This window comes from Sphaerodactylus townsendi, linkage group LG03 (genome assembly GCF_021028975.2).
Source record: "Sphaerodactylus townsendi isolate TG3544 linkage group LG03, MPM_Stown_v2.3, whole genome shotgun sequence".
In the NCBI taxonomy this organism is placed as follows: Eukaryota; Metazoa; Chordata; class Lepidosauria; order Squamata; family Sphaerodactylidae; genus Sphaerodactylus; species Sphaerodactylus townsendi.
Window position 1 is genome coordinate 115,103,197 of NC_059427.1, and position 27,185 is coordinate 115,130,381.

Consider the following 27,185-nt stretch of genomic DNA (forward strand, 5'->3'; position numbering starts at 1 on the left):
GTAGCATGTCTTTCCACATAAATTCATTCAAAGTGGCTAATAATCAAAACATAATAATTTAAAAACAGCTTTCAACAATGACAACATGATAGCAAAACACACACCAAGAACTAGAGGGATTTAAGAGTCTTCTCATTCCTTACGTAAGGAAGGGATGATTCATTGCCCCAATATACTTTCCAAAGGGCATACTGCTCAGCTGGGAATAACTTGCCGGTGGTCCCTGGCCTTAAAATTGTCGAGATGTCCTCAGTCAGGTTATTCCCAATCCGGGCCAAAGCGTTCTTAGCTTTGGCTCCTGCCTGTGTAACATTCTTTATATTCCTCCTTCCTTGGTTGGTCACCCAGGGGGGTGGAAATGAAATTGGAGCATCACTGGGTATTTTAATTGTTGTGTTTTTAATTGCATATGTTATTATTTGATTGTTTTACATTTCTTATGTCTTTGGGGGCTGCCTCCTGTTGTGGGCCACCTTGATCCCAAACAAGGAGCAGCCCTCACCCTGAGCAAGGCAGATGAGCAGCTGCTGCAGCAAGCAAAATCAGCCGCTTGTTCCCCACATGGGGCTGGCAAGTAGCTATGGGGGAAAGCAAGCAGGCTGCTGGAGCCCCTTGAGGAATGGTGAGCAGCTGCTACACTGAGAAAGCTGGTTTTTGCTCCTTTCTCCCAGTCCAGGAGTTTGGGGGCTGAAGAATAAAATGCTCTCTGCGGCTGTTCCTGCTTCCCCATTTGTCCCTGTTCATCACTATGACTCTTCTGCAGAAGAAACAGTATAAGGCTGTGCTTCATGTTGTTGATGCAGCTTGTGGGAGGGGACTCTTTACTCTGAAAGTGGTTGTTGGGATTCAGTAGCCAAGTGATAATGCCATTAAGGGAGCAGATGTGGAGATCCCACCTTAATTTGACGGGTCATGTGAAGTTGCATTATGAGACATTCATACCATTTTTGACCTTTGTTCTGTGAAATCAGTATATTAGTCTAACATTCCTAGTGCTTCTGGAATGCAACAATCAGTAGATCTCTGACTATTCCAATTTGTGCTGTGTTCAGCTATTATGATCATACTGTTGTGCATGAAAAAACTTAAGTGAAGATTGCAACACAGATTGTGGAACTGACTGTTGCCTTTCCTGGGCAATGGTGTCAATGCTGAGCATAGAAAATGTATAAATTAATTCTTTGTTTCCTCTTTTTAAAATATGTAAGTACTTGTGCTCCTACCTGCAGGTGTAGTAAGTAGTAATGAACTATTCTGATGTATAAGTTGGCCAAAACAGTGCAATATAAACATAAATCCAAACCACCAGTTTGTTCCTGGTACAGAAGTTGTGATGTAGGTATGCAGATTCCTTTCCTGCAATGGCTTCCTTGTTAATTTTAGTGGATATTAATTTGCACTAGGAGTTCTGGTGCCTCCATTGAAATGGGTGGGGGAGACTGCGTAAAATCTGTGTATATGTTCGAATGCCCACAGAATTCTGGACTGAATGAGATTAGTAGACACTGTAAATTTGTTTTAGTTCTTACTCAGCTGTTTCCATTATTATATTTAAAGTGTATTACCTCTATGGCAGCATTTAAATTTTCCTTCCTTGTTTTTCTTTCCTGGAAATTTTCCAGCAAGCAGAAGGAGACAAAGAGAGAGAGGCGGAGAGGGAGGAAGAGGGGTAGAGACTTATATATCTGTCTTATTTCCAACATAGGGTTACACCTGTTTTGGCACAAACGTAATTGATTTAATAGTCAGACCTTTGAAATTAGTCCCCTTAATATGTTTATGATCTGCTGCGCAACTGAGTCTGGAAAAACTGTTCATTATGAAAAGTCTGATAAAGAATCAGACCTTCCCCCATTTTCTTTACATATTTGCTTAGAGTAAGAGTGAAGCACCAAAGCATTTGTAAAGAGATTTGCAAAGTAAGTTGAAAATCTGATGCAACAAAATCTGATGCAACAAAAAATTTCTGTTCCTCTTTTCTGTGCTGGTGGACAGTGTTGAGGAACAGAGATACTCCTGGAATTGATAACATCTAGGAATTATTTGGTATTCTCCTTAAAAGCAGTTTCTCAATGCTGTACACTAATTACTGAAAAACATGTTATCAGCTGTGTGACTTAATATTGTCTGTTTCTGCTCTCATTTACCTCCTTGCCTTCTTGGTTTCGGTTCACCAGTTCACTATTGGGTAAGGTTATTCAGGAAATCATGTTAGTCACGTTAGTCATGGGGAAAGTGCCCAAGTATTGTCAAGAAATGACTGTAAGGAAATGTAGCAATTGTTTGCTATAAGTTAAAACCCCTCAAAGTTGGTTCAGTATTTTTTCTGCTTGTCAGACATTCAGGACAAAATAGTATTGATTATTACAAAATAGTATTGGTTATCAGGGGCGAATCTAGGCAAACTGGAGCCCGGGGACAAAATCTGAGTTTGGTGCCCCCCCACCCCCACCCCAGGTATGGATGACCACCCTCCCCCACAACGACCAAACAATGATTTTTTGCACCAGCTCACAAAACACCTCCCTCCACCAGCAAAATATACATGGCTTTCTCCCCACCAACTCTCTTTCCTAATTGTGTCCTCACACCAACCCTATGAGGTAGGTTGTTAGCCTCAGAAAGAGCTCCAAAGAGTGGGAATTAACTTTTAAGCATGTAAATCTCTCACAAGTCACCCCCCATCTGAAGGTTTACCAAGCAAACATCAGCATCATCTCTCAGAAATCACCTCCTACCCCCAGCAAAACATACATGGCTCCCTCCCCACCACTTTCCTAATTGTGTCCTCACACCAACCCTGTGAGGTAGGCTGCTAGCCTGAGAAACAGCTCCAAGCCAGTGCAAGTGGGAATTAACTTTTAAGCATGTAAATCTCTCACAAGTCACCCCCAAGGTTTGCCAAGCAAACATCAGCATCATCTCTCACAAATCACCTCCTACCCCCAGCAAAACATACATGGCTCCTTCCCCACCACTTTCCTAATTGTGTCCTCACACCAACCCTGTGAGGTAGGCTGCTAGCCTGAGAAACAGCTCCAAGCCAGTGCAAGGGGAATTAACTTTTAAGCATGTAAATCTCTCACAAGTCACCCCCATCTGAAGGTTTACCAAACAAACATCAGCATCATCTCTCACAAATCACCTCCTACCCCCAGCAAAACAGGCATGGCTCTCTCCCCACCACTTTCCTAATTGTGTCCTCACACCAACCCTGTGAGGTAGGCTGCTAGCCTGAGAAACAGCTCCAAGCCAGTGCAAGGGGAATTAACTTTTAAGCATGTAAATCTCTCACAAGTCACCCCCATCTGAAGGTTTACCAAGCAAACATCAGCATCATCTCTCACAAATCACCTCCTACCCTCAGCAAAACACGCATGGCTCCCTCCCCACCACTTTCCTAATTGTGTCCTCACACCAACCCTGTGAGGTAGGCTGCTAGCCTGAGAAACAGCTCCAAGCCAGTGCAAGGGGAATTAACTTTTAAGCATGTAAATCTCTCACAAGTCACCCCCCATCTGAAGGTTTACCAAACAAACATCAGCATCATCTCTCACAAATCACCTCCTACCCCCAGCAAAACATACATGGCTCCCTCCCCACCACTTTCCTAATTGTGTCCTCACACCAACCCTGTGAGGTAGGCTGCTAGCCTGAGAAACAGCTCCAAGCCAGTGCAAGTGGGAATTAACTTTTAAGCATGTAAATCTCTCACAAGTCACCCCCCATCTGAAGGTTTACCAAGCAAACGTCAGCATCATCTTCAGTTCTGCTGCTGCTTCTGGGCTCCCTGCTCAGCTTGCCTTTTCCTGTGCCTGCCGGCGCCCGGCTGCCGGGGAGAAGGCTTCTGAGTAATGCCACACTTAATTTAAGGCGAATAAGGCATGCTGGGTTAGAGGGAGGGGAGGCGGAGCTCCCCAGTCCTGCTCCTGGGAGCCCAGTGGGACTTCTCCCCCGCCCCTGGACACTCCAGGCCACCGTCCAGAGTGGGCGGGGCTACGACAGGCACTGGGAGCAGTCGGCTGCTTCAGTGCCTGCTTTCTAGGGCTTGCTCAATCCCTCGCTCTGTAGGAGGATGTTTTGGCGCCCCCCACGTGACCTCAACCGATGCGCCCGGGGACAAGGGGTACCCCATGTCCCTAGGCAGGAACGCCAGTGTTGGTTATTCGTACTTTTGACATATATACAATACAACAAGATCTTTATTAGGCATGTCATATGTAAAAACATTACATTTCAATCATGAGGTTCAAATACTGGAATATTAAAATATCCACTAAAAATAAATAGGATCCAAAAAAGGAAATATGAAACTTATATAAATATGCTACTACATTCTTTAAATCATTAAAATCAAACTAGTTAAAATCGGATCAATTAGAAAGCTGTCCTCTTTCATTTACCACTTCAGCTAAAAAGGTGGCAACTTTGTTAGTTATCTCAGGAGAAAGATCATTCAGTAGATAGGACACCACATGGACTATAGACAATCCATTTTTTGCTTTGAGAAGCGGAAGTAGATAGATGTGATAGAATGAGATAGAATGGGACATGGGATAGAATGAAATTGACAGTCCAGAAGAATGTGCTGGATTGAGTCCACTGAGTTTACAGAGCATAAGCAGGAGTGCCTTGAAATCTTCCTGCCATGACTTTAGAGAGAAAGACATTAATCCTGGCGAGCATGAAAGCTCTACTATGTAAAGGGTTATTGAGATTGTAAAAGTATTGTTCCATCTTGCCACGATGGGTAGCTAATTTCAGTGACTCAGGAGAGCATATGGACGGCTGTAAGGGAAAAAGTTTTTGACTTTCTAAATCAAAAATTATTTGTTTTAGCAGTCTAAATATATAGTCCTAATTGGAGGATTCAAATAATTCAATAGAAAAGCCTAGGGATTTAATTTTGGTTTTCAAATTTGATAGCCAGGAAGTACTGAGTGGATCATTTTTGAAATGCAATAAAAGAGAGTTAGCATTTGCTCTGAAGAAAATTTTCAGCCAGAACCTGAAAAAGATGACCCAGGCTTTCGTTTCCACAAAATGTCGACCCAATTCAGCATATATAACCATATTAGGGATACATTTTGGGACTCCCAGTATTTTCCTTAAAAAGTTGGCCTGTGACCCTCTCAATATCACTGTCAAATTCTTGTGTCCAAAGAGGTGTTCCATAAAGTAAGGAGAACAAAATTTTCTTTTGACATATATGTCACTGGAGATGGGGTGGAGGCTCTCTACACAAATTGGACCATGTTCGTGTTTATTGCTGCTACCTAGAAATCATTGGTAGCAACCCTGAGTTGTGTTGGGGAAGCAGGTATATTGCAATGAAATTAGCAACTTCCAGGAGTGGCATCTTGTGAATGCATGATAGTCCCCACTTCCCCACATTTAAAATGATGGTGGCAGTGCTGCTGTGTTTCCCATGGAAATATCACTTTTGCTAGTACCCTGTTTTCTTAGGGATCCATTTCACCATAATTTTAGTACATTCAAAGACATAATGTGATTTTAAAAAAGGTTATAGTTTCATTTATTAATTATTCAAAGTGTCTCTTCAAGAGAAGGAGATAGTTTACTGATATTGTTTTATTTGAGCTGAAAACTCATAATCTTGATCAATCCAGCTGTGAACTTTCCATGGTACTTCAATGAGAGAGAGTGGTTAGACCATTGGACCTCATATAGTGGTTAGACCATTGGACCTCAGTGTAAGGAGACCAGAGTTCAAACTGCCAATTTCCCATGAAGTTTAATAGGAAAAACTTTTGTGCTGCTTCACCCATGTTTTGAGTGAACAGCCTTTAAAAGTGGCATCTTTGCTATTAATGTTATTTATGTCTCCCATACTACTGAATTTTTGAAATGTTTCTTTAAATCAGGGGTGAAAGGTTTTAAAGAAAAAAAAAGACCAGCCATGCTTTGTATTTCCAGTATTATCGCTTATCAGTACAGAAAGAAACAGAAATAACAACAAAACTAAATTTTGCCCTGTCAACTGTGCAGTTTTTGCTTTTTTTGCCATTGAGTCACAGCTGACTTACAGTAACCCCATAAGGTTTTCAAGGCAAGAAATGTTCAGCCTGAGAAGGGGGGGTTGGAATTTCCAGCCTTTTTTGCATGCAGCAACAGCAAGAGCAGCATGGAATTCTGGGAAGCTGCACGAACATTCTAAAGGTGACAGTTAAAATCTGTTGGTAGTGTTCTGTTCCCCCACACACTGGGAGACTGCCTGACTAACTAAAAGAAAAACACTCTGTATACTGCTGTAAACCAAATGATATATAGATAGTGCTCTGACTATAGACTATAAAATATTGTAACACAACCATACTGTAACAAACCATTAGCCATGCATGTACCTACTACATGAGACTGTGTATATAATGTATATCTCTCTCTCAGTTTAAGTAAAGTTCTGCTTACATTTTTATGAACTTCTGAGGTAAAACGGCTGGTCTTTTTACAGATAACTATTCTAATCTGACGTGCCGCACAATCCACATTTTTGCCCGCAACTTTGCTTGACAGGATTATATATACCAAATATACCTGTTTCCCTTCATTTTCAAGGCAAGAAATGTTCAGATATGGTTTGCCACTGCCTTCCACATCATGACCCTGGTATTCCTTGGAGGTCTCACTTCCAAATACTTTCTAGGGGTGAGGCTAAGAGTGTGTGACTGGCCCCAGGTCACCCAGAAAGCTTCCATGGCAGAATGAGGATTCAAACCTGAATTTCCCAGATCCCAGTCAGCCAACATAACCTTAATCTGAGGTAGCTGAGTATTTTAGTAGCCAATTCAGTAACCAAATTTCCAAGAAATTTCTCCCTGACTGTGATTTGGATCAGCCCCCCCAAAAAAGTGTAATGAATGAGCCATCAATAACGGACAGTTGCGAAGATGCTGTTCTGGAGGTATCTAGAGGAAATGACCTGTAATCTGAGCTGTAAGAAATGTGTTGCACTGTTCTATTATATATGGCTTCTCAAATAGTTTAACTGTGCCCTAGGACAGCAGCCACCAAGGCAGTTGCATATAACTTACTGATGATTTCAAGAGACTGATTGATAATTTTGTGGATCCATCTTATCACCTTTTTATTTATAGGTGCAGCAAATGATATTTTCCACAAATATGGGATGGTCTATTCTTAATTAATTAGTGTAAGTATAGGTGCCGACACTTGGAGCCACCAATTAGGAGCTATTCTCAGAGGATCAAAGCATCAAGACCAGGAGATTTTCCAATATTTAATGTCTTAATCAGACCAAATGCCTCCCAGCAGATTACAGGCTCCCCATGTGGGAGCTGCTGAAGATCAATCACAAATCCTAGCTTAGGTGGGGCAGCACCGTGTTCTTTGTAGAAATTTACAAAGTGATTTTCCAAGGCGGCCGTTGATATGAGGACTGTTGGTTTCAATAACAGAGTATTTTGTGTCCTACTTTCCTTTGGCATCTGAAATGATTTTTCTGCATAACGATTTCATAACCTAGTCCCTTTTCTTCTTTAACATGTTCTTATATTCTTTCTGTGATCTTGAAAGTAAGCATCAGTACAGTATACTCCCTTCTCCCGCTCAGTTTGCTATTCACTTATGGTGGATTTGAATTTCCTGGAGTTCTGCTAATAGCAGCTTTAAAACCACTTATTTGCATGTGGAGTTGATGGGGAAGACCCCAGGCATGACAACTGTCCCTGATTTTTCTGACTACAGGAAGTCATTACCTCAAAGGACATGCAATGAGCTTTTAAGTAGCTGCTTCTAAGTTGCTCATGGGCCCTGTAATTGACTTTAGAATGTTCCTGAATGAGACATGTGAATCAGGGACTCAGCTTTTGCATCTTCCTTTCCTATCTAGCAAAATGTACTTGAGCCATGCATTTGCAAATTTTACTTAAATCAGTAATAAATATTTTGCCCAGACCTTGTATCTTTCTTAATGTTGTATTTAAACATGTGGGAGGTGCTCGTTTAGCTTTTCCAGGTACAACAAATGACATAAAAATCATATGCATCCTCCTCTTCCTAATAATAAAGTCAGCCAAATCTGAGGATACTTAAATCTGGAAACTGGAGTAGTGAATGGGCAAGACAGACCTTTCTACAAACCTGAAAAGAGCTGCAGGTTTAACGAAAAATCTGAATGTGAAAAAAATACGTTGGGAATTTAAAAACCTCAGAATGATAATTGGAATGCCTGTAGCTTTAAGTACTAGTAGTAAATTTCCTCAGTGGCCATTGCTAGGTAGCTGCAGCATTCAAAGCAAAAGGGGCCAGGCCCCCTTTTCAGGTCTATGTTAGCTTTTGAGGGTGCACTCTTTGGAGTTAGGTTTCTCAGATCTAGGTTGCAAAATTCGTGGAGATTCTGTAGTGGAGTCTGAGTTGGGTAGGGAGAGGGGGAGATGCCTCAACTGGCTATAATGCCATTGAGTTCACCCTCCAGATTTCTGTCATCTGAGGTTCATTTGTAATTCCATGAGGTAGGCTTTCCAGAATCCTCTGGGTAACTTGATAGTGCATGACTCATCTAGGCCTAGCTACTTGCTCTTATTCGACAGCAGCAGGGTTTTTTCGGCCATGGCCCCAGCCTGGTGGAACTTTCTCTCAAATGAGACGAGGGCCCTCTGGGGTCTCGCACAGTTCCATAGGGCATGCAAGACAGAGATGTTCTCCCAGGCTTACAGTTGAGGACAGCAGTGGTTCTTTAGCTGGCCTCCCTTTCCCCACTTCCTTCCCATTCTCCCTTGACTCTTTGCCATTCTCCCTCCCTCCCTCCCTCCCTCCCTCCCTCTCTTCTTTTCCCTTTCCCCTTTTCCCTTTTCTGATCCATTAACAACTTTTAGCTCTCCACGCTGGGTATGAATTCGAAATCATAACATCATATTAATACTTTAATGTTTTAGTTATATTTATGCTATTTATTGTTTTAATAATTGTTATTTGTGGCTTTAATCATTTCAAACTGTTAACCGACCTGCACTTGGCTTTAGTTGGTGAGGGCAGGATAAAACTATGATAAATAGTAATAATGCCATAATTATAGTATAGAGTGGAAAGCTTCCTGTGAACCTGCAGTTAAACCTCTTTGGCTATATTTGCTGTTTTCTTCAGAGAATTGTATTTCAAATAAACTTGGTCTTCCTGTTGGCAGCTGTGCAGAATGATGATTTGCTCACCTTGTGACAAATGCAGAGTTACTTCCTTTTCTTTGTCTGGCCCCTCTAGCAGTACTTGTTGGTGGACATTTGTGTCTGACACGAACCACTCTTTTTTTCTCCCTCCCATAGAGAACAGTATTTCAAGTTAAAAAAAAATAGGGTTGAATTCTGGACCACGTATATACCTTTTTGAAAGCAGAGCTCGCATCGCTTATTTGCTTTATTTGTTTGTTTGTTTATTTCTTGCACTTGTATCCCGCCATATCTCCAAAGACTCAAGGCGGCTCACAATACAACATACATAAAAACACATTAAATACCATAATATATAAAACATTTAAAACATCATAGATGCATAAGTTTTAAAAACAAATACAAACAGATAGTGTAAAAAGGCCAGAATGGAGTGCATCTGTCCATGCCATGTGTTGGAAGATGACTTGTGTCTTTTTCCCTTAAAAAAAAAAAATTCAGTGTGAATTGCCGTAAAGTTTCCAGTTTTCTAATGACATCTGAAAAAAACCCTTCTTGGCTAATTTTCCTAATGCAACTCTATTCTCTATGCAACTCTATTTCTCTATTTAAGAAGAAATTCATGACTGGGGCTGGTGGTAAAGCTTTGCCAGTTTTAAGTTGAACAGAATTTGATAGGATGGCCACTTGTGCAAGAGGATAACTCTAATACCAACATGTGTAGACTCAGTGCCTGCCTATCTGAAATGTGATTGGGTATCCTTAAGAACTCCCCCTCCGGCCCCCGCCCACAGCAGAACTACATCTTTACTTGTTTAGAAATCCCTGGCTGGCTTTTAATGTGAAGTAAAGATATTTTCATTATTCCTTCTTTCAAAAATTGATTCTCTGTTCAAAATGAACTTTGGAGAAACAGGAAGCATGTGTTTAATTACCAAATTCCTATAATACTGGATTATTTTTGGTATATTATGAAATATTGTTTCTTCTGTAGTGGTTACTTACGATGATTCATCTGACAGTAGAGTGTTCAAATTCCCCCTGGTTTTATGCCATGTAGTATCTGTAGCATGATTTTATTGAGAAATGTTTTTCAAAAATATAAATATATATAGTCACACGAGACTTGGATTAATTTGTGGCCCAGACTTCTAAATATACAGTAGGACACATCACATTTCTTGGTGTTGAGGCTTTGAAGATGAATTTTTTGAATTTGTGCTTTTCTGTTTATCTCCAACCAATTTTTCTTAAGCACTACTTTGAGGTTTGTTCTTGAGAGAATGATTTCATAGTGCAATATTAAAAACTAATTATGCTCCTTTTCTTTCAGTCTTTTCCTTTGAAGAATACTGTATTTGAAATGAAACTGTTGAGACAGGATGGGCTTGAGCACAAACTGCCGAATATTTGAGCCAAATCCAAGTGAATGCAGCTTATCCTTTTGAAGGCCTGTTTGGGATAGAAGATTTCATTCTTTGTAAACATTGGAGTTACTAATTGCTAGCCAGTTGAGTTTTTCTTGAGCAATTAGGAAATTGACTCCAGCTCTGTTATAGGAACATGTGGATCATCTGTGGCCTTCTGCTAATCTTTTGCAAAGTGTTTTGCAAATAACATAGCTTATGTCTGCTCCAGTGTAGTCTGTGTACTGCTGGTAGACTCCAGGCTGCTGACTATTGCATTTGCTTAGATTGGAGTTGGTTTCTGCAGATAACACGTTTGGAGAGGTTTGGGCTACTAGTAATTTGTATGATGGCTAATTCAGTCAGTCAGATTGTAAATTTGTCTCTTTTGGGAAAGTATCTACCAGATGTTTTGAAGGAAGTGGTTGTCGGGCCCTTCCTACATAATCAAAGGCCAGAATCAAACTTGTCAGTTGTGGGTTAGGAGAATGAAAAGCTGATGGCCAGGCAACTTTTAATACTTCTGGATGGAACTTTTGATGTAGATCTATATCAGTCTGTCTTTCAAATGTTTTTGGAAAAGAAAATGCCTTTCTTACCCTGGTGACCTGTAGTGGGAGAAAGACAAGGAAATTATGTCCTGTTGGCTCCTAGATCTCTGAGAAATTTCTGATCAATCATGCATTATTATTGGCTCTCCTTTATAGAGTTGGCAGTAATTTATGGTGGTTCTGTTCCTTTATGAAAACTAAATTTCAGAAGGTGTTTGGAAAGTTAGGTGGGTTCATCCAGAATTTTAGAGTGTAGACTTATTAGTGCCTTTGTTGTCTCTACATTTTATCTTTCCATGATGTGTTGGTCCTGAACTTGTGTAATGTACTAGATTGGGGTGAGTAGCTAAAGTCCAGTCTGTACAGAATGGAAGTAATAATTGGTGGTATTTTATAGCGGAGTACAGTAAGAGTGTAAGAATAACCAAGTCTGTTTTAACATTGTCAGAAATACCTGTTTGTAAAAGCTTTTAGATTATACAGTATAGCCATATTAAGGAATCCTATAATATATCCTATTTAATGTGGAATGGTTTTCACTAAAATTTCAGTATATTGTGGTACAGGAGCCAAATTTGTGCCAGTATCATTCATATGAAATGAATAAAAATAGAAAACCTCAAATATTAAATGTGTTTGACTGGGTAGCTATATGTTTGACAGATCAAAAGATAATCTTCCTTATGTTAGTAACCTTTGACATAATCAGGTTTCTAACATAAGGCACAACTGCTATATTAAGAAATTCTAAAGGCATAGCCGTGTTTGTTGTCTGTTGTTGCAGACCCAAAAAGGATACTTGAGGCTCTTTAAAGACTAACAGACTTATTGAAGCATAGACTTCTACAGACTAGGTTCAGATCATTTGATGATCAATAAATCTGTTAGCCTTCAAGATGTCACAAGAGTCCTTTTTATGCTTTCTGTGTTCAAAGAAAACATGTATCATTTTGTTGCTGAATTTGTGTTCCACTGATAAACAAGTTTGCTTTCCATTCCTTTGGTTGATCTGTAGCCTTGAAGTAAGTTAATTAGATTGAGTCATTGGCTAGGAGTTGTTTTCTAGCTGTTCCCCTTTTTGATAAAACTGTAGTGTTACTTTGTTTCAAGGTTATTCAGTAGCTAGAACAGGAAGAGACAACTGAAGCCCAAAGGCACCCCACCCCCACCCCAGCTTTGTGAAAAGCTGTAGACTCATCTGGTCAGATTCAGGCTGCAGCAGAATTCTCTCCTTTATGTATTTCTGACGTGCATTCTTGTGTGCAGGCCAAAACATAGTTTGACAGGAGTGAACAGCTAAGATGAATAAGGGGAGAACACTGATAGAATCTCTTGCCATTGTGGGGGTGGGAAAGAAAAGGAAATGTAAAAGCTGTTTGGTAAAACCATTTCACATATTGGTCCGAATGAAGTGGTAGGGTTCTAGCAGCATCCCTTCATACCATTTCCAGTGTGTAAGTTTACTGTACACAGAAGTACATGATGAAAAAAGTGACTTGTCCTAATAACTGTACGGCCCTGGGTAAGTGGGCTGATCAAACAGATCTTTGTTAAACTGCTTGCAGTGATGCTGAAGCATGAGAAAGTTGGCAACCCACAGTTTGGGATAATTATCTGCTTCACGTAATCCTTTCAAAATTTACTAGAAAAAAGATTTCAAAATACTATGGCACCATGGTGGTAACATTGAATGCATTGAATGCAGACTCAGTGGGGAAGGCTAAACTGAGTAGTTGTCTACAGAGCAGGACCAGATTCCATCCCCCCCCCCCCCCCCCCGCCTCCCACAACTGAAACAGTAGAGTTCGGATTTAATGCTTTCTCAGGAATTCAGATTAGCCTGTACATTCCTACACACACCAGCTGGGTGACCTTGGGCTAGTCACAGCTTTTCGGAGCTCTCTCAGCCCCACCTACCTCACAGGGTGTTTGTTGTGAGGGGGGAAGGGCAAGGAGATTGTAAGCCCCTTTGAGTCTCCTGCAGGAGAGAAAGGGGGGATATAAATCCAAACTCCTCCTCCTCCTCCTCCTCCTCCTCCTCCTCTTCTTCTTCTTCTTCTTCTTCTTCTTCTTCTTCTTCTTCTTCTTCTTCTTCTTCTGTTCTTACTGTGGTAAGAGGTCAGTGGGATCTGGCTAGAAAGGGGTGAAGAGAACTGTGGGGGCCACCCATGCCCTCTGATACTCAGCAGCAGACTCGGTTGGTGGCTGAAACCTGTAGTCGGCTTGGGCAAGTGGATCCTGGAGGCTCTTGGGTGACTGGTTGACCTCAGACCTAGCCTGTTCCCTGTCTGGGAAATCAGAGCTGTACTGGACTGGCCTCTTGTCAGTTCTGGATCAGAGTGCCCCAGATGAGGCTTGATTGGCTCTAGTTCACCTCAGAGGTCCTCTGATGTCATTGGGCATTTTTGGGAACTCCATTCCTAATGCACATGATCTCTAGTTGACAACAGCTTGGCTAGGATTGTGAATGCAGTAATCCTGGAGGACGACTTGGAGGTGATTTGGAGGACTCAGGCAATCAGCCAAGAGGACTAAAGGGTCAGTACTCTGGTGGCTCCAGGCTATCTTCAAGGCCCTAGAAAAGCTAATGGCCAGAAGGTAATAGGAGACTTGGTCAGAAGGTAATAGGAGCACTGCCAGGTTTGGTCAGTCTGTTACTCCCTAAGTTAACTTTTGGGAGGTTAAGGTTGAATTCATGCTAGATGTATAAGATGTGGGGGACTAGGGGGTGCCATTCGCTACTGTTAATTGTGTTTGAGAAGGGTTATCCACAGCCAGTTCCTGGACCTTTGTTTCAGTGGAAAGCTCCATTGCAGGTCTTGTGCCTGTCCAGTTCTGCCCCCCCCCCCCCCAATTCCTGATTCTCCAGTTGTATTTTAGAAGCTATTTAAGCACCGCTTCTGTTCAGACCTTTCTTCTGTGACCTATTAAGCTTGCTACTGTGATAAAAGAGCATTCTTAGTGCATCTAAAGTCTATCAGGGCTCTCCCCATTCCAAAGATCCCAGGTTTGAAGTCTGTATGTAGTATGCTTGAACAAGAAGGTTAAAAATATATTGTTGGATGTCCCTAAAGATACCAGCCACAGATGCAGGCGAAACGCCAGGAGAAAATACTACTGGAGCATGGCCATACAACCCAGAAAACCCACAACATCCTAAGGTTAAAAATATTATGGTACTGTTAACTGTAGTTTTTGTTGTTGGGCTGTAGTTTTTCAAAGCAATCATGAGGAGGCCAGCTGCACAGTGATTGGATAAGACATGACAATGGTGCAACTGAGCCACTCTCAAAGTGGGTTGCTGCCCCATGGCCAGTGCCACAACGCAAGTGAAACAAGCCAGACTGTGGAAAAGGGACCACCAGCAGATTATTCCCAGCTGAATTCAGCACTCTTGGGAGGAGGGGTGGTGGTGGTATATATTGGAAGAGTTGTTCCCACAGATTTGAGGGCTCCAGACTGGTAAAGGCTTTAAAGGTGATCACCTTGAACTTGATCTGATATTCCGCTTAGAGCCTGTGCAGTTGTTGGGGCACTGGTTGGATATGCACCATATCAATTTGACTGCTCTGTCAAATTAGACCTGGGCTCTGTGGGACTTTCTTCAATTCTGCTGGGCATGTAATACAGAAATGTTCTTCTAGGCCTATGATTGAGGGTACGAATGATGTCCATCTTTGCCTGCCTCCCTCCCCATTGTTCCTTTTCTTTGTTTCCTTGGGAATTTCCTTATGACCCTGCTCTGAGATGTTTTCCTTTCTAATTGTTTTTTATTGGTTTTAGGGTGCCAGAAAATTAAAGAATTTTAAATGTTGGAGTAAATTGTATAGTGGGTGTTTGTTTGGATTTTATTACTGTTAACTGATGTTTTGATCCACCCTGAGCCCATCCTGATGGGAAACGGTGGACTTTAAATTCATAAATGAATAGCAAAGAATATTAATAGCATATTTCTGGACACTTACCACTTTCCAGTAGGAAATTCTGAAAAATGAATTACTTTATCTGTTCAGAATTGTAGCAGGTTGACTGAGTATAAAGATATTAAATAAACATGCAGAATTGACATACTGTGTAGATTGTAGGTTTTCAAAGCAATAATATGAAATTGTCGAAGGCTTTCACGGCCGGAATCACTGGGGTGCTGTGTGGTTTCTGGGCTGTATGGCCGTGTTCTAGCAGCATTCTCTCCTGACGTTTTGCCTGCATCTGTGGCTGGCATCTTCAGAGGATGCAGGCAAAACGTCAGGAGAGAATGCTGCTAGAACACGGCCATACAGCCCGGAAACCACACAGCAGTCCAATAATATGAAATGTTTACACCTGCTTCTGGTGGATGGACATACTAATGTCATTTACTTGGTCTGTGGCTTTTGTTGAATTTCACGGGTGTAATATTGTGCTGTTTTGACAAATCTGCGGCTGACAGTTTCCTTATGGACTTGTGTGGTTTTTAAAAAGGCACTATTTTTTTCCTGTCCTCGTTTCTCATTGTTTAACATTAAATTCTGACCTCCACCCCCCACCAATCATTGATTGTGTGTTGGTGAATGGAATCATTCTATAGATTGATGTAGACATGTGAGATTTCTGACATACAAGATTTGTGTACTGTAGCTTGTTTTACTATAAGAAGTCCAGATTTTGACTTCTAATTTATAATTAACTTTGACGTAGTTAGACTCCAGTCGTGTGACAGCCATATAGAATCCATTAAACCATTAAAGTAATGTGGTACATGGACTCCTTTCAGTATTTACAGACTTTTTTCCCTTGTGTTTTACCATTTTATCTTTGGGGTGTGTGTAAAATGAGGTTAGTCTGGTCACAGTCTTTACTTACTGGTGTGTGCCTCTTTTTACATTCAGTAATATTGTCCCGTTTATTACAGGATGATGTGATGATGCCTCAGAGAATAAGGCTGCAACGGGAAGTTGCTATTCAGCATCCAAAAAGTGTAAGTACTCTTATTTTAACAGTACAGTACAGTATGCAGTGTGTTTGAACAGGAAGGTTACAGTGTTATGGTAATCCTGACTGCAGTTTTTGCTGTTGTAGAGAGCAGTCCTGAGGGGAGCTCTGCAGCTAGGGACAGCTCAACAATGGCCCAGCTGAGCCACTCCCTAAGTGGACTGCTGTGCTGTGACCAGCATGGGGAGGGAAATGAAAGAAGCCCAGAGTGATGAAAAGGGATAGTGGTTCAGGAGCACTGGCATTTAGTGTACAGGCCTGGGGCTGTGACCAACTAGTTGACTCACATCCAGCAGGAGGGGGCAAACGAACAGGAGAGGATGCCCAACCCCTTAGTGTGCAAAGCCTCAAGGTGGCCAGAGGACTGAACACAGTGACTGACAGATGCCCAGAGCTTGGAACTCTCACTAATGGCAAGTACTCTGGTGCTACATTATATATGGGCTATGCACAGAGGAACTGGGTGTTGCTCTTGTTGCAACACCACAGGGCAACAGCACTAATCAGGAAAGACTGATGGAAGAGGCCCCCCACCATCGGTCATGCAGGCTCCCAGTTCCCAGCTCCCAAGCTCAGAGACAGTTGATCTACTATATGGCCATGGCTGGGCGGAAGTGGTCATCAGATCCGTGAACGAAGGTATCTGATGGAACAGTGCAAACATCTGCCCCCGTCCTGTGCCTGGTGGTTCAGAGGGGATGATGGGAAGAGGCTGCCAGTTACCCATAGCCCCAGAGATGCTGTTCTAGTAGCTGCACTTTTTTGTAATTTATCTGTCTTAATTTGATTTGTTTATTTTGTCCCTTCCTTATGATTGGGAACCTTGTTGAACTGACACCATGTAGTTTTTAGTTTTAATTTTAGCTTTATACTGGGATTTTAATGCCATTGTTAACAAGCTTATTGTATAACATGCTATTCATCGACATACATTGATGAATAGACACTTTATATTGTTCAGTGACCAGTAATAACAATAAAAGTGACAACTGGCCTAAAAAGAGTATTATACAAATCATTATACTAGATCAGGGTTTCTCCTTATCAGCCCCTACCAGCATGACCAATTGGCCATGCTGACAGAGGCTGATGGGAATTGTAGTTCCTGAACATCTGGAGAGCCGCAGGTTCCCTACCCCTGTACTAGATTCTTTATAAAATTAATAAAAATAAATGCATAAAATTGATTAAAGTCTTTAAAATTACAAAAAATATCCAGCAATCTTAACTACCTTGAGTCAATTCTGTTTAATGCTGTGAAATTTGTTCACTATTATAAGAAACTTGGTGACCAGCTTTGTGGTTTGCTGAAATTCATCAATCAGAAAAATATTCTAGTTGACTTAAAAGTAACAGAACTCCTGTTCAACAAAGGTTTCAAAATCTTGATTTGAGCTTCACCATCAAAACTGCATCTAAAAAGGACATGTTCTGTAGCTTCCATTTCTCTGTCCCCACACAGACAAAGTCTTTGAGGACAAGGTATCCTCCTGAATTGCCCTTCTAAAAAGGCAGAGCCAAAGCTGAAGATTGTGCTAAAGTAAAGACCCTCTGTAAATATTTGTTTTGAGGGTTGTAAGATACAAAACAGGACAAGGAATATATTTGATATTAATAGGCAAACTGAAAGTAGGAACTCTGTTCAAATCCAATTGTGTTTCTAGGTCTAAAGATTTTTGTTTTATTGCTTGTTTGACTGTGTCAGATTTTAGTTACAACAAGGCTTGTGGGGAAAATCGAAGCCATTCTATTTTGTTTCTGACAGCCTTAAGTCAATAAAAAATAATTATTTATAAAATTCAATGTAAGTCAGTGTAGCTAAAGTCATAAAAGGGCAAACCCTCACTTCTACTCTTATTTGGCCCATCTCTAATCTTCCCATCAAATTTGACACAAATTTGAACCTGAAGTATGGTTCTCTAAAACTTTGCATGTGTCCGCTCAAGAGGTGCAAAGCAACAAGAAGCTGGACCTATAGAAGAGCCATACAAAAATTCAGCAAGCATTTTTGTGTGAAAACAGCTTTAGAGCTGCATGGACAATCCGCTCTTCTTACTAAAGAACTTAAGGATGTTAATAGCAGATCTGGTCCCTATATCGACCACATGATTGCTATGAGCTATTTTAGAATCATTAGATTGTAGAATCATATCCAAGTACTTAAGACTTCTGACCTGTTTCAATATTCAGCCATTTATTGTGCAGCTTCTAGACTTTTGCTGGTTGCCAAAAGACATAACACTGGTTTTCTAGTAATTTATTTTTAGCTCCTTATTTTTACAATATTTGGCAAATCTGATTAGTGCTCTCCAAAGCCCAATCAGCATTCTTGTTATTATCATAGCATCATCAGCATATGCTAAAAAAATTGATGTGCCATTGAGCAATTTTAGGCGAATGAGAATCTAGGTCTTTGAGGTTGCTAACCATATTGTAGATGTAAAGTATGAAAAGCGTTGGCGGAAAGATGCATCCCTGCTTTACTCCCCTGCTAATTCTAATGGGTTCTGTTAATTTTACCTTGCTACAGCTAACTCTAAGTAATGCATTTTCATGGAGAGCACTGCTAAGTAGATAGAGCCATTTGTCCAGGGTGGATTTTTCTAGTTTGGCCCACAATTTGGGGCACAATATAGTGTCAAATGCCACTTTGAGATCTATAAATGCAGCAAATAATGAAGGTCCCTTCAGACTAAATTTCTCTATTAAATGCTGCAGGGTTAAACAATGGTCCAGAGTAGATCTTCACTAAAGCCTACCTGTTCTCCAGCTATTATGCTCCCCTGCTCCATCCATAATTTAAGTTTTCTTAATGTGGGGTGTGGCAGAAAGACACAGCCCAGCCACAAGCAGCGTCAGTGTGAGACCACTGAGAGAATGGGCAAGCAACTCTCACCAAGGACAGCCAGGCCTCGGCTTCTGCATGGAATGCTGGGATAGGGCAAGGGGGAGATAATGGGCGAGGTGGGGACAATCCTAGAGTGACAGGGAACCCAGTAAATCAGAGCTCTTATGAAATGGCTCTGAGGCAACACTAGCAGGTGAGTGGCTGAGATGGCTCTGGGGTGATGGTGGTGTAGCAGCTCCTATAAAGGTAGAAGGGAGGGGCATGGCTTGGAAGGAATAAGGCAGAGGAGAATCCGTGCCATGCCAGGGCCAGAGATTGCAAGGCATTTGCCTTCTCTGAATCCCATTCTGAGGCCAACCCCTCCCAACCCCTCCTGGAATCTTGTGGAAAGGGCGGAGTCAGTGGAGGGAAATAGATGGCAGCTACAGACCCATCACAGAGTGTTTGACAAAGTTTTTGTCCCAGCAACTAAAGTTTAAAATTCTTAGTAATTTTGTGGTCTTTGTATAGCATGCTTTGAACATTATTGCTGCACCCTTGGAAGGGCAAAAAAGCTAGTATTTCAGTTTTCTTTACATGAACCGAACTGTATTTTGCAAGTGTAACAGAATAACTTCGTCTCTGTATGGCAGTTAAGAATGAGATCAATGCCAAAGAGTGTTTTTGTACAGTATAATCTTAGTGAATAGATGGAAATGGATGGTTGGTTGTCTGCAGCTGTGCTGCTTAAGCTAACCGCAAAATAGCTAGCAAAATCTGCTGAGTCCATTACTTAGTCTCTTAGAAAGCTGCAGACTTATATTTCTCAATTGGCACATGCTGTACAGGTGAAAATATTGGAATTACACCATGTTTGTGTTAAAGTCTGTAAAAAACATAGAATGCAGACATCTTCATCCCTAACCCCCCCCCCCCCCAAAGCTTGCCTTTTAAAAGTAACTTATATTTGAATAGATGCTGTATAGCTTTAGGACTTCAATACTGTCTTTTCTCTGTATCTGCAGGCTTAATCAACACTCTATAAAAACAGGTTTTATGTTTGCTTGACAGTTGTTTGAAAATGTTGTTGTTTACCCTATATTGTTCACCTGGTTGTTTGCATGGACCATTTAGCTCTGAAGGTACATATGATTTTGCACCATCATCTTCACACATGTCAGGGCATGGTAAAAAAAAAGAAACATTGACATTGAGGGGATAGGCAAGATTGGCAGAACACAGCCATTTACAAATTCTGAATAAAAAGGATAAATAGAAACAACTAACTGTTTATACTATGGACAGAGGTTCATCACAGGAGAACTTACAAAGTGATAAAAGGATTTTAGTATAATATGGGATATTCTTTTCCTGTGTTACCAATAAGAGAAAAAGTCACTCAAGGTTACAGTGGCTGATTACACACAAAGCTTTTACTGCATGGTAGAGGCAAATGTCTGCCGCTGAAAGTTTTCTTGTGTGGACCTATTTCCTCTAGCTACACTTTTCCTTTTCACTCTCTCTGTGGCAAGCAAATCCACTTATAGCATGATTTTAATTTTGCTTCACTGCCAGAGCAGGATAGATTTGCCACAGCTTTGCCCCTGACCTCTTCCCTCTCCCCTCAGCCAGCCCTGGTCTTACCCCCCCCCCCACTCCCTTGAGCGGCTTTGCTGGCTTCCCCCTTGGCCCATTCCCTGCTGCCTACTACTTCCTGTTTCTTGTCTTGCCATATTATTTCTATTCCCCATGGTCTCCCCACTCCTGCATAACTTTAGATCTTTAGTCAATAAATACTAAAAAAAATGTAAATATAATAAGACTAGTTGATCAGTCCAAACACCTGATTTGCCCCGGCATTTGATCAACAAACTGGGATATCTCCAGCCTCACAAGCAATCAGTGATTCCAGGCCACACCGGGAAAAGCCCGTCTGTCTTGACACTTGGGTTTACAGCACATTGGGAGATGGATGATCGTCCCTCTGAGGAACTTAGCAAACAGCAGGTCATGTTGTCTTTTTGCAGTTTGCATGCTGCCATTACTCCCCCTTCCCCGCTTCCTGCCATAAAAGACAATCAATGTTCGGGCAAAATGTACAGATGCCGTATTCAAGATTTTTTTTTAATAGTTCACCTTTTTATTTCGATTTATCGATATATTGATCTATTGATGAAAGATAAAAATTAAAGATTATATTAAAAATTAAAGCACACATTGCGATAGAGAATAAACTAAATGTCAGCCCCCCGGATGCAAGCAAAAAGCCATGATGGGTAATGCCTGCCCCGCTGCAAACATGGCGGTTGGTAATGATGCTGAACATGCCCCAGAACAAAGACTCCCTGGTCTGAAGTTGCAGGAACCTTGCTGTGCAAAATTGGCCAGTGAGGACTAGACCCTAAGATGGGTCTGAAGCTTAATTACTCTGCTGCACTGAAGATTCTACTGCAGTTTCCAGATAGATGCTTAACATGCAAGTATGAGACGTCTAGGTGTGTGAGTTTAGATTAGCTGTAATTAAACTGTGAGTTTAGATTAGCTTTCCTATCCTTTTAGAGAAAAATCTATGGTCAGGATATTTGCATGTCAAGACATTTTGCATTATGATTAATTTTTGTTTTCAGCTTCACACTTTAAAATTAGCTGCTAAGTAGAAGTACTTACCACTTGTTTAGCTTCTTAGCTTGATCATTTTTGAAAAAAAAAAAGGTTTTGTGAGGTTATAAGGAGATGTAGCCGGAAGGATAATTATCAATCTCCCCTCCTGAACTAGAATAGAAATTATAGAAATGGTTTGACCTTAGTTTTTAAGCTGGCATCCATATGACAACATCACCATACATAACTTAGCAAGTGTCCTTGTTCAAGAGGGCCATAGATGACTAAGCCTTAAAGGAAGTTTAGTTTAATGTGTAAAGATAGATTTTTTACTTGATATGTATGAGCTCATACTCTACCCAGTCTCACTTTGCTTGTTTGGACATGTTGCATAGCAGTGAGATGTTAGTAAATATGGGAATTAAACATGGTCTATTCATGACCTTGCAGGTGTCCTTAACTGTGACTGCGGCTGAATCAGCAGTGTGTGCTTGGATTGAGCAATCCATGGTTGTCCTGTTCCTTTGCTTTCTTTTACTGGGAGTGTCTTGTTCTTCATCTTCATTGATTTTTTTTACTCTGTTTTCAGTGTTGTCTACCTTAAAATCCATTTTGTTAACACAAAGCAAAAGGGTGGTGCAGTTGCATGTGTAATGAAAGTGTCCTTGTCCTATGGCTTGTTAGGGAAGCTGAACAAATACCAGGAGAGCTATAATTGTCTTACCATTATTTCTGACATAAGTCATTGAAAGATGTTGAGTTACATCATTCAGAGACAGTACTATACAATAGGAGAAAATGCAACAAATGCATGCAAAGCTGCATTTGCTTGTGTACTACATTATAAGTCCGTGGTAGTGAACCGATGGCACTCCAGATGTTCATGGACTACAATTCCCATCAGCCCCTCCCAGCATGGCCAATTGGCCATGCTGGCAGGGGCTGATGGGAATTGTAGTCCATGAACATCTGGAGTGCCATTGGTTCACCACCACGGTTATAAGTAATGTTATAATCAAAATCTAACTTTGCTTTTGTTATTATTTTTTCTGCCCTCCTCTCTGAAAGTAAAGTAGCAAAACACTGGCCAGTGGTTGACAGATGTTTTGGTAAGGCAACCTGAAGCTTTTGCCGAATGTATTTCTTATAGCTGATCTAAAATGACTTTGTTGATGTCATGATCTTGTTTGATTGCCATTCAAAGATTTTTGTTCTCTAGACTAGCAACTTTCTACTTTATGGTCCGCTGCATGTTGGCTGTTCATAAAAACTAGGCTTGCTAGCCGCCCCCCTCCCGAACGGGGCAAGGGATTCCCTCCCCTAGGTCTCCTGTTGCCATTCAGAAGGGCTGAGAGAGGAAAATAACATTAAAAATGTCTGCCAGGCTCACAGCATGATATCACTTTCAGAATAAAGAAGCGACTTCACACCGCTCTAGGAATTGCTGAAAACTCTATGGTAAAACCCTGGGAAAGGGAACCTGGGAGTGACTGGGGGCTGGCAACCCTAATAACAACTTTAAAAGAATAATTAAATAAAAAGAGTAATTAAGAAGTACTCTGAAATGAATTTACAATACATCTTGTTTTAATATAGTGATAAGAATTAGGAGAAGCCAACAAGAAAAATTCGGTCTTGGGTGTTATCTTCATTCATCCACTCCTGGTTTTATAGATAGGAATGTTAGTATGTAATCATCTGTATGGCTGACATGAACTTGAAATTCTGAAAAATTCATGCTCTTTTTACTTATTATTTGTGTGCCTCACTGTAAAGGCTGTTAGCTTCCTTACCTTTGGTTGGTCTTCAAAACTCTGTAGGTTTGTGATGTTGCTGCTTCAGACTTGGTCACTTCCTAATCAGACTTGATATGATACACGGCATCTGGAACTAAATACATCCCCTACTTTATGGGATAATTTTTTTTTTATCTCTGCAGCGTGGTATGGTGATTAAGAGCAGGTGGATTCTAATCTGGAGAACCAGGTTTGATTCCCCACTCCTCCGCCTGAATGGTAGAGGCTTATCTGGTGAACCAGATGTGTTTCCGCACTCCTGCATTCTTGCTGGGTGACCTTGGGCTAGTCATAGTTCTTTGGAATTCTCTCAGCCCCACCTACCTCACAAGGTGTCTGTTGTGGGGAGAGGAAGGGAAAGGAGCTTGTAAGCCACCTTGAGTCTCCTTACAGGAGAGAAAGGTGGGGTATAAATCCAAACTCTTCTTCTTCATCTAAAAGCATTAGTATTGCTAATTTTTTATGAGCAGAGTGGCAACTGAGCAGCATGTAAGTTCTCCGACACACCACTGCTGCATGTTCTTGTCTATCTTTCATGAAGATCATGATAAACTGTGGTATCCCTATCTGAACTCATCCAATATAACACAAGCTGTTAGCCATCTTCCCCTAGTTTTTGTACAACTTGCTGAGACTATGACACACTAGAGAATTATGGCACTTTTAGACACTGTTCAATAGTTTATAATGTCTTAGTGCTGCCAATTGATCAGGAAAAGAAAGACTACCTGGGCTCCATCTCCAGATCCACTGTGGACTTTGCCCCATAATGCAGAGAGATGCTATCTCTAGATCCTGCCCAAATACTAGATTGTTTGATTTCAGGAGCAGACATCCCTAAAGGCAAAAGCTGCCTCATGGTTACTGTATTTTTTAAAGGAACAGTATTCATATGTGGCGGCCCTTCCTTGAATGAAAGAATAATTTTCAGATATAGTCCTTCATGTTGAGACATTTTTGAAAAAACAATCTCATTTCTTTTTACTATTAAGATCACTTATTAAATGCTTTCGTTACTCACTGTAATTAAAAATAGCAACCGGATGCATCATTGGGCGTCTGCTGGCATAGCAGGGGCGTTTCGGAGGCATGGCCTGGGGTGAAGCTGGCACTAGTCAGCTTCCACCTGGACTTTGCCTGCTGGAGGAATGCCCGTGCTGGGGACTTGGGCTAATGCCACCCTGGGTTCCATAGAGCCCAATGGAAGGCTTTTTGGGTGAGGTTGTTTTTTCCCCCCTCCTTGCTGAGAAGCCCTCTTGGAGGTGGTGAGACAGTGCTGAAGCAGTGCTGTGTCCTGCTAGGGGCTCTGAATTGGGCTGCCCAATTGTTGTTGGTGTTCTGAATAAATAAATAATATACACATATATAATATAAAGAAATAAGATCCCTGTAAAGGCAGCTTGGTAATGTCTTATTATTTCTAAGCCTTAGAACAGAAAAAGTTAAGGAAATTCTGGAACAGATTGTTAAATGAATGAAATTGACTTGTGAATCTCTCTATTGGAAGAAAGGGGACCTTACTGATGATGAAAGCACAGTGCTTATGACAGCTTTCCTTAATAGTGTAATTCCACATAAATCACTTGAAACGTGCTAGAATTCAATTGTGTGTTTGTTTTTCATTAAACTGGGCCTTCAGAAATTCTTTTAATTTGGTGTTTCTGAAAAACCACAGTGAATTTTCAAAGCTAGTGTTAGTCCAAGTCTGTTCTACATTTAATGAAACGTCACAAATGAGAACCATTCCTACTGATGCAACTGCATAATTGAATTTACATCCAGTATGGCCTCCACATGCTGATAACCACATGTAACAATGGTTCTGTTACTGCAGCATTTTATTCCTATATTTACAATATAGTTGCTAAATAAATTGTCGTATTTTATATTATTGTGCATAAAACTATGGCTGCAGTTAGCAACAAAAGAAAACACTTCATGTTTTGGACAAATGGCTGCAGGCATTACATGAGATGGGATATCTTTTATGGAACCCATATGTATGTTTACTGCTAGAGAGTCTCTGCTAGAGCAGTAAAAAAAAATCTACTCTCAGCTTTGTAGCCAGTTTCCTCTTTGTAGTTGTGGTTCATGACGGGTTTCTTGTTTCAGTGGTTCCTAGGACTTTCACCACTAAGGAGTGTGCTGGAACCTTGCCAAAAGTCTGAGGATTGCACCTAATCTGCACAAAGGGAAACTTCCATATGACTTTAGCTTTACCTGCATTCCAGTTGGCTGCTTGCTAGTTATACTTCCACAAGGCAACTAAAATTACTGCACGTTTCATTTTCCCTTTCGATGCGTCCTTTATTTCACCTGAGCTTTATCAATATTTCTGTGATAACACAAAAGTAAATACAAAGATGGCACTGCAGAAGATTCATTTTTGAGTTGCAGTGGTGCAAGCATGAGAGAAATCTGTTATCCTCATCACTGCATGAAGTAAATGACTGGTATGAGGGATACGAATGACTGCTGCATAAAACCACTGCTAGAAGCCATCTTGCGGAGGGGCGGGGGTGGGCTGTACCTCAGATTAAATTCCTGACATCTGTCTGGTGAAATGATTTTGTGCAGCAGGTACTGAGAAACTGCAGTTTCTGTCTGGGATCCTGGAGTGCCTCTGCCCGTCAGAAAAACAAATAGCAAGAGTTAGTATAAAGGAGCTTGATATGTTCTTATATTGATATTCAGTTGCGGTGACTGTGGAACAGAGATAAAAGCCAAAAACTGATTGTGTTAGGAAGGATGATACAAAATATTTAAATTAATTCTAAGTAAGGTGATGCTAAGAGGTCCTCTGTTATAGCTGTAGAAAGTTACATTTAGTGAAGGTTCTTGTTCATTTTAATTTAAAAGGTATGATATAAAATCCTTGGTGGTTGCAGAGATATTAAGTCTGTCATGATGTCCATGTAAACCTTAGGCAAAGGAAATTATTTCAAAGCCAGCTCTGGAGTTATTCAGATACATGGCTTTGGCTCAGGCCTTTCTCTATAGCAGTCATTAAATATAATCATGAACACATGAAAACATGACTTTTCTTCAAAGCAAAATGAGAGAGGGCAGCTAGCTGGTGAAATTTTAGAACTTCCTTCTAATTTTCCCTCTTGTTTTTACCTGCGGCAGCCCTTCTGAAACTCATTTAATTTGCATTCCTTGATAATCTAATACAGCTTGCAAAATCATACAGCTTCTCCATTCCAGTTTACTGTGAAATGCCTTTTAGATATTACTTTACTTTTTAAAAAATGCCAAGTTCCTGTTGCTTTCCTTGAATTTAAAGGTATATTGTAATATGCGAGTCTTATGGAGGCAGTAATAGGTATTTGGTCATAATGTATCCTAAAATGAGGAATGGCAACTCCACAATAAGTACAGCTATAATTGGCTTTATTTTGTACTGGTCCTCAGCTCATATGGATCTCACTCCTATCCTCATACTTCATGATTAATTCTATGTACATAAAATAAAAACATCTTTGCAACCAGGATAGAGTGAAGTATTCAGTTACACAATTTGTTCATTCAGATTTGTCCCATAACTTATTTCTGTTAATTTACATTGATCCATATTGTGAAGATTTGATGTGGAACTTTAGTCCACCTTTGTGTCAATCCTTTTTATCTTAAAGCAGACCTATGTTGAAGGAAAAGTGGTTTACAAGAAACATAATCAATTGGAATGAGGCCATAGTTGTGATTTCCTGGGTTTTACCTAGAATAGAATTTTTGATAGGAAATGTGCCACAGTGTTCATGGTAAACTTGCTTTTTTTCTTAAAGAAAATAGTTTGCATGAATTCTTTGCCATAAGCAGATGTAATGATTTCGTATCAAGTTCATTAACTCTGTGTCACCTTTGCTGCTATTTAATTTATTTATAAAATT

General features: G+C 40.7%; 1 protein-coding gene across 3 annotated transcripts in view; it reads left to right on the plus strand.

Annotated features, from left to right (window-relative positions):
* The window catches only part of B3GNTL1 (UDP-GlcNAc:betaGal beta-1,3-N-acetylglucosaminyltransferase like 1), a 240,091-nt gene that overhangs the window by 14,536 nt on the left and 198,370 nt on the right, over positions 1-27,185 (plus strand). For all 3 annotated transcript variants that reach the window (XM_048491468.1, XM_048491469.1, XM_048491470.1), the window contains one exon: positions 15,992-16,057. In XM_048491468.1, coding sequence (XP_048347425.1) covers positions 15,992-16,057 — 66 coding nt within the window. The remainder of the gene's footprint in view (positions 1-15,991; positions 16,058-27,185) is intronic.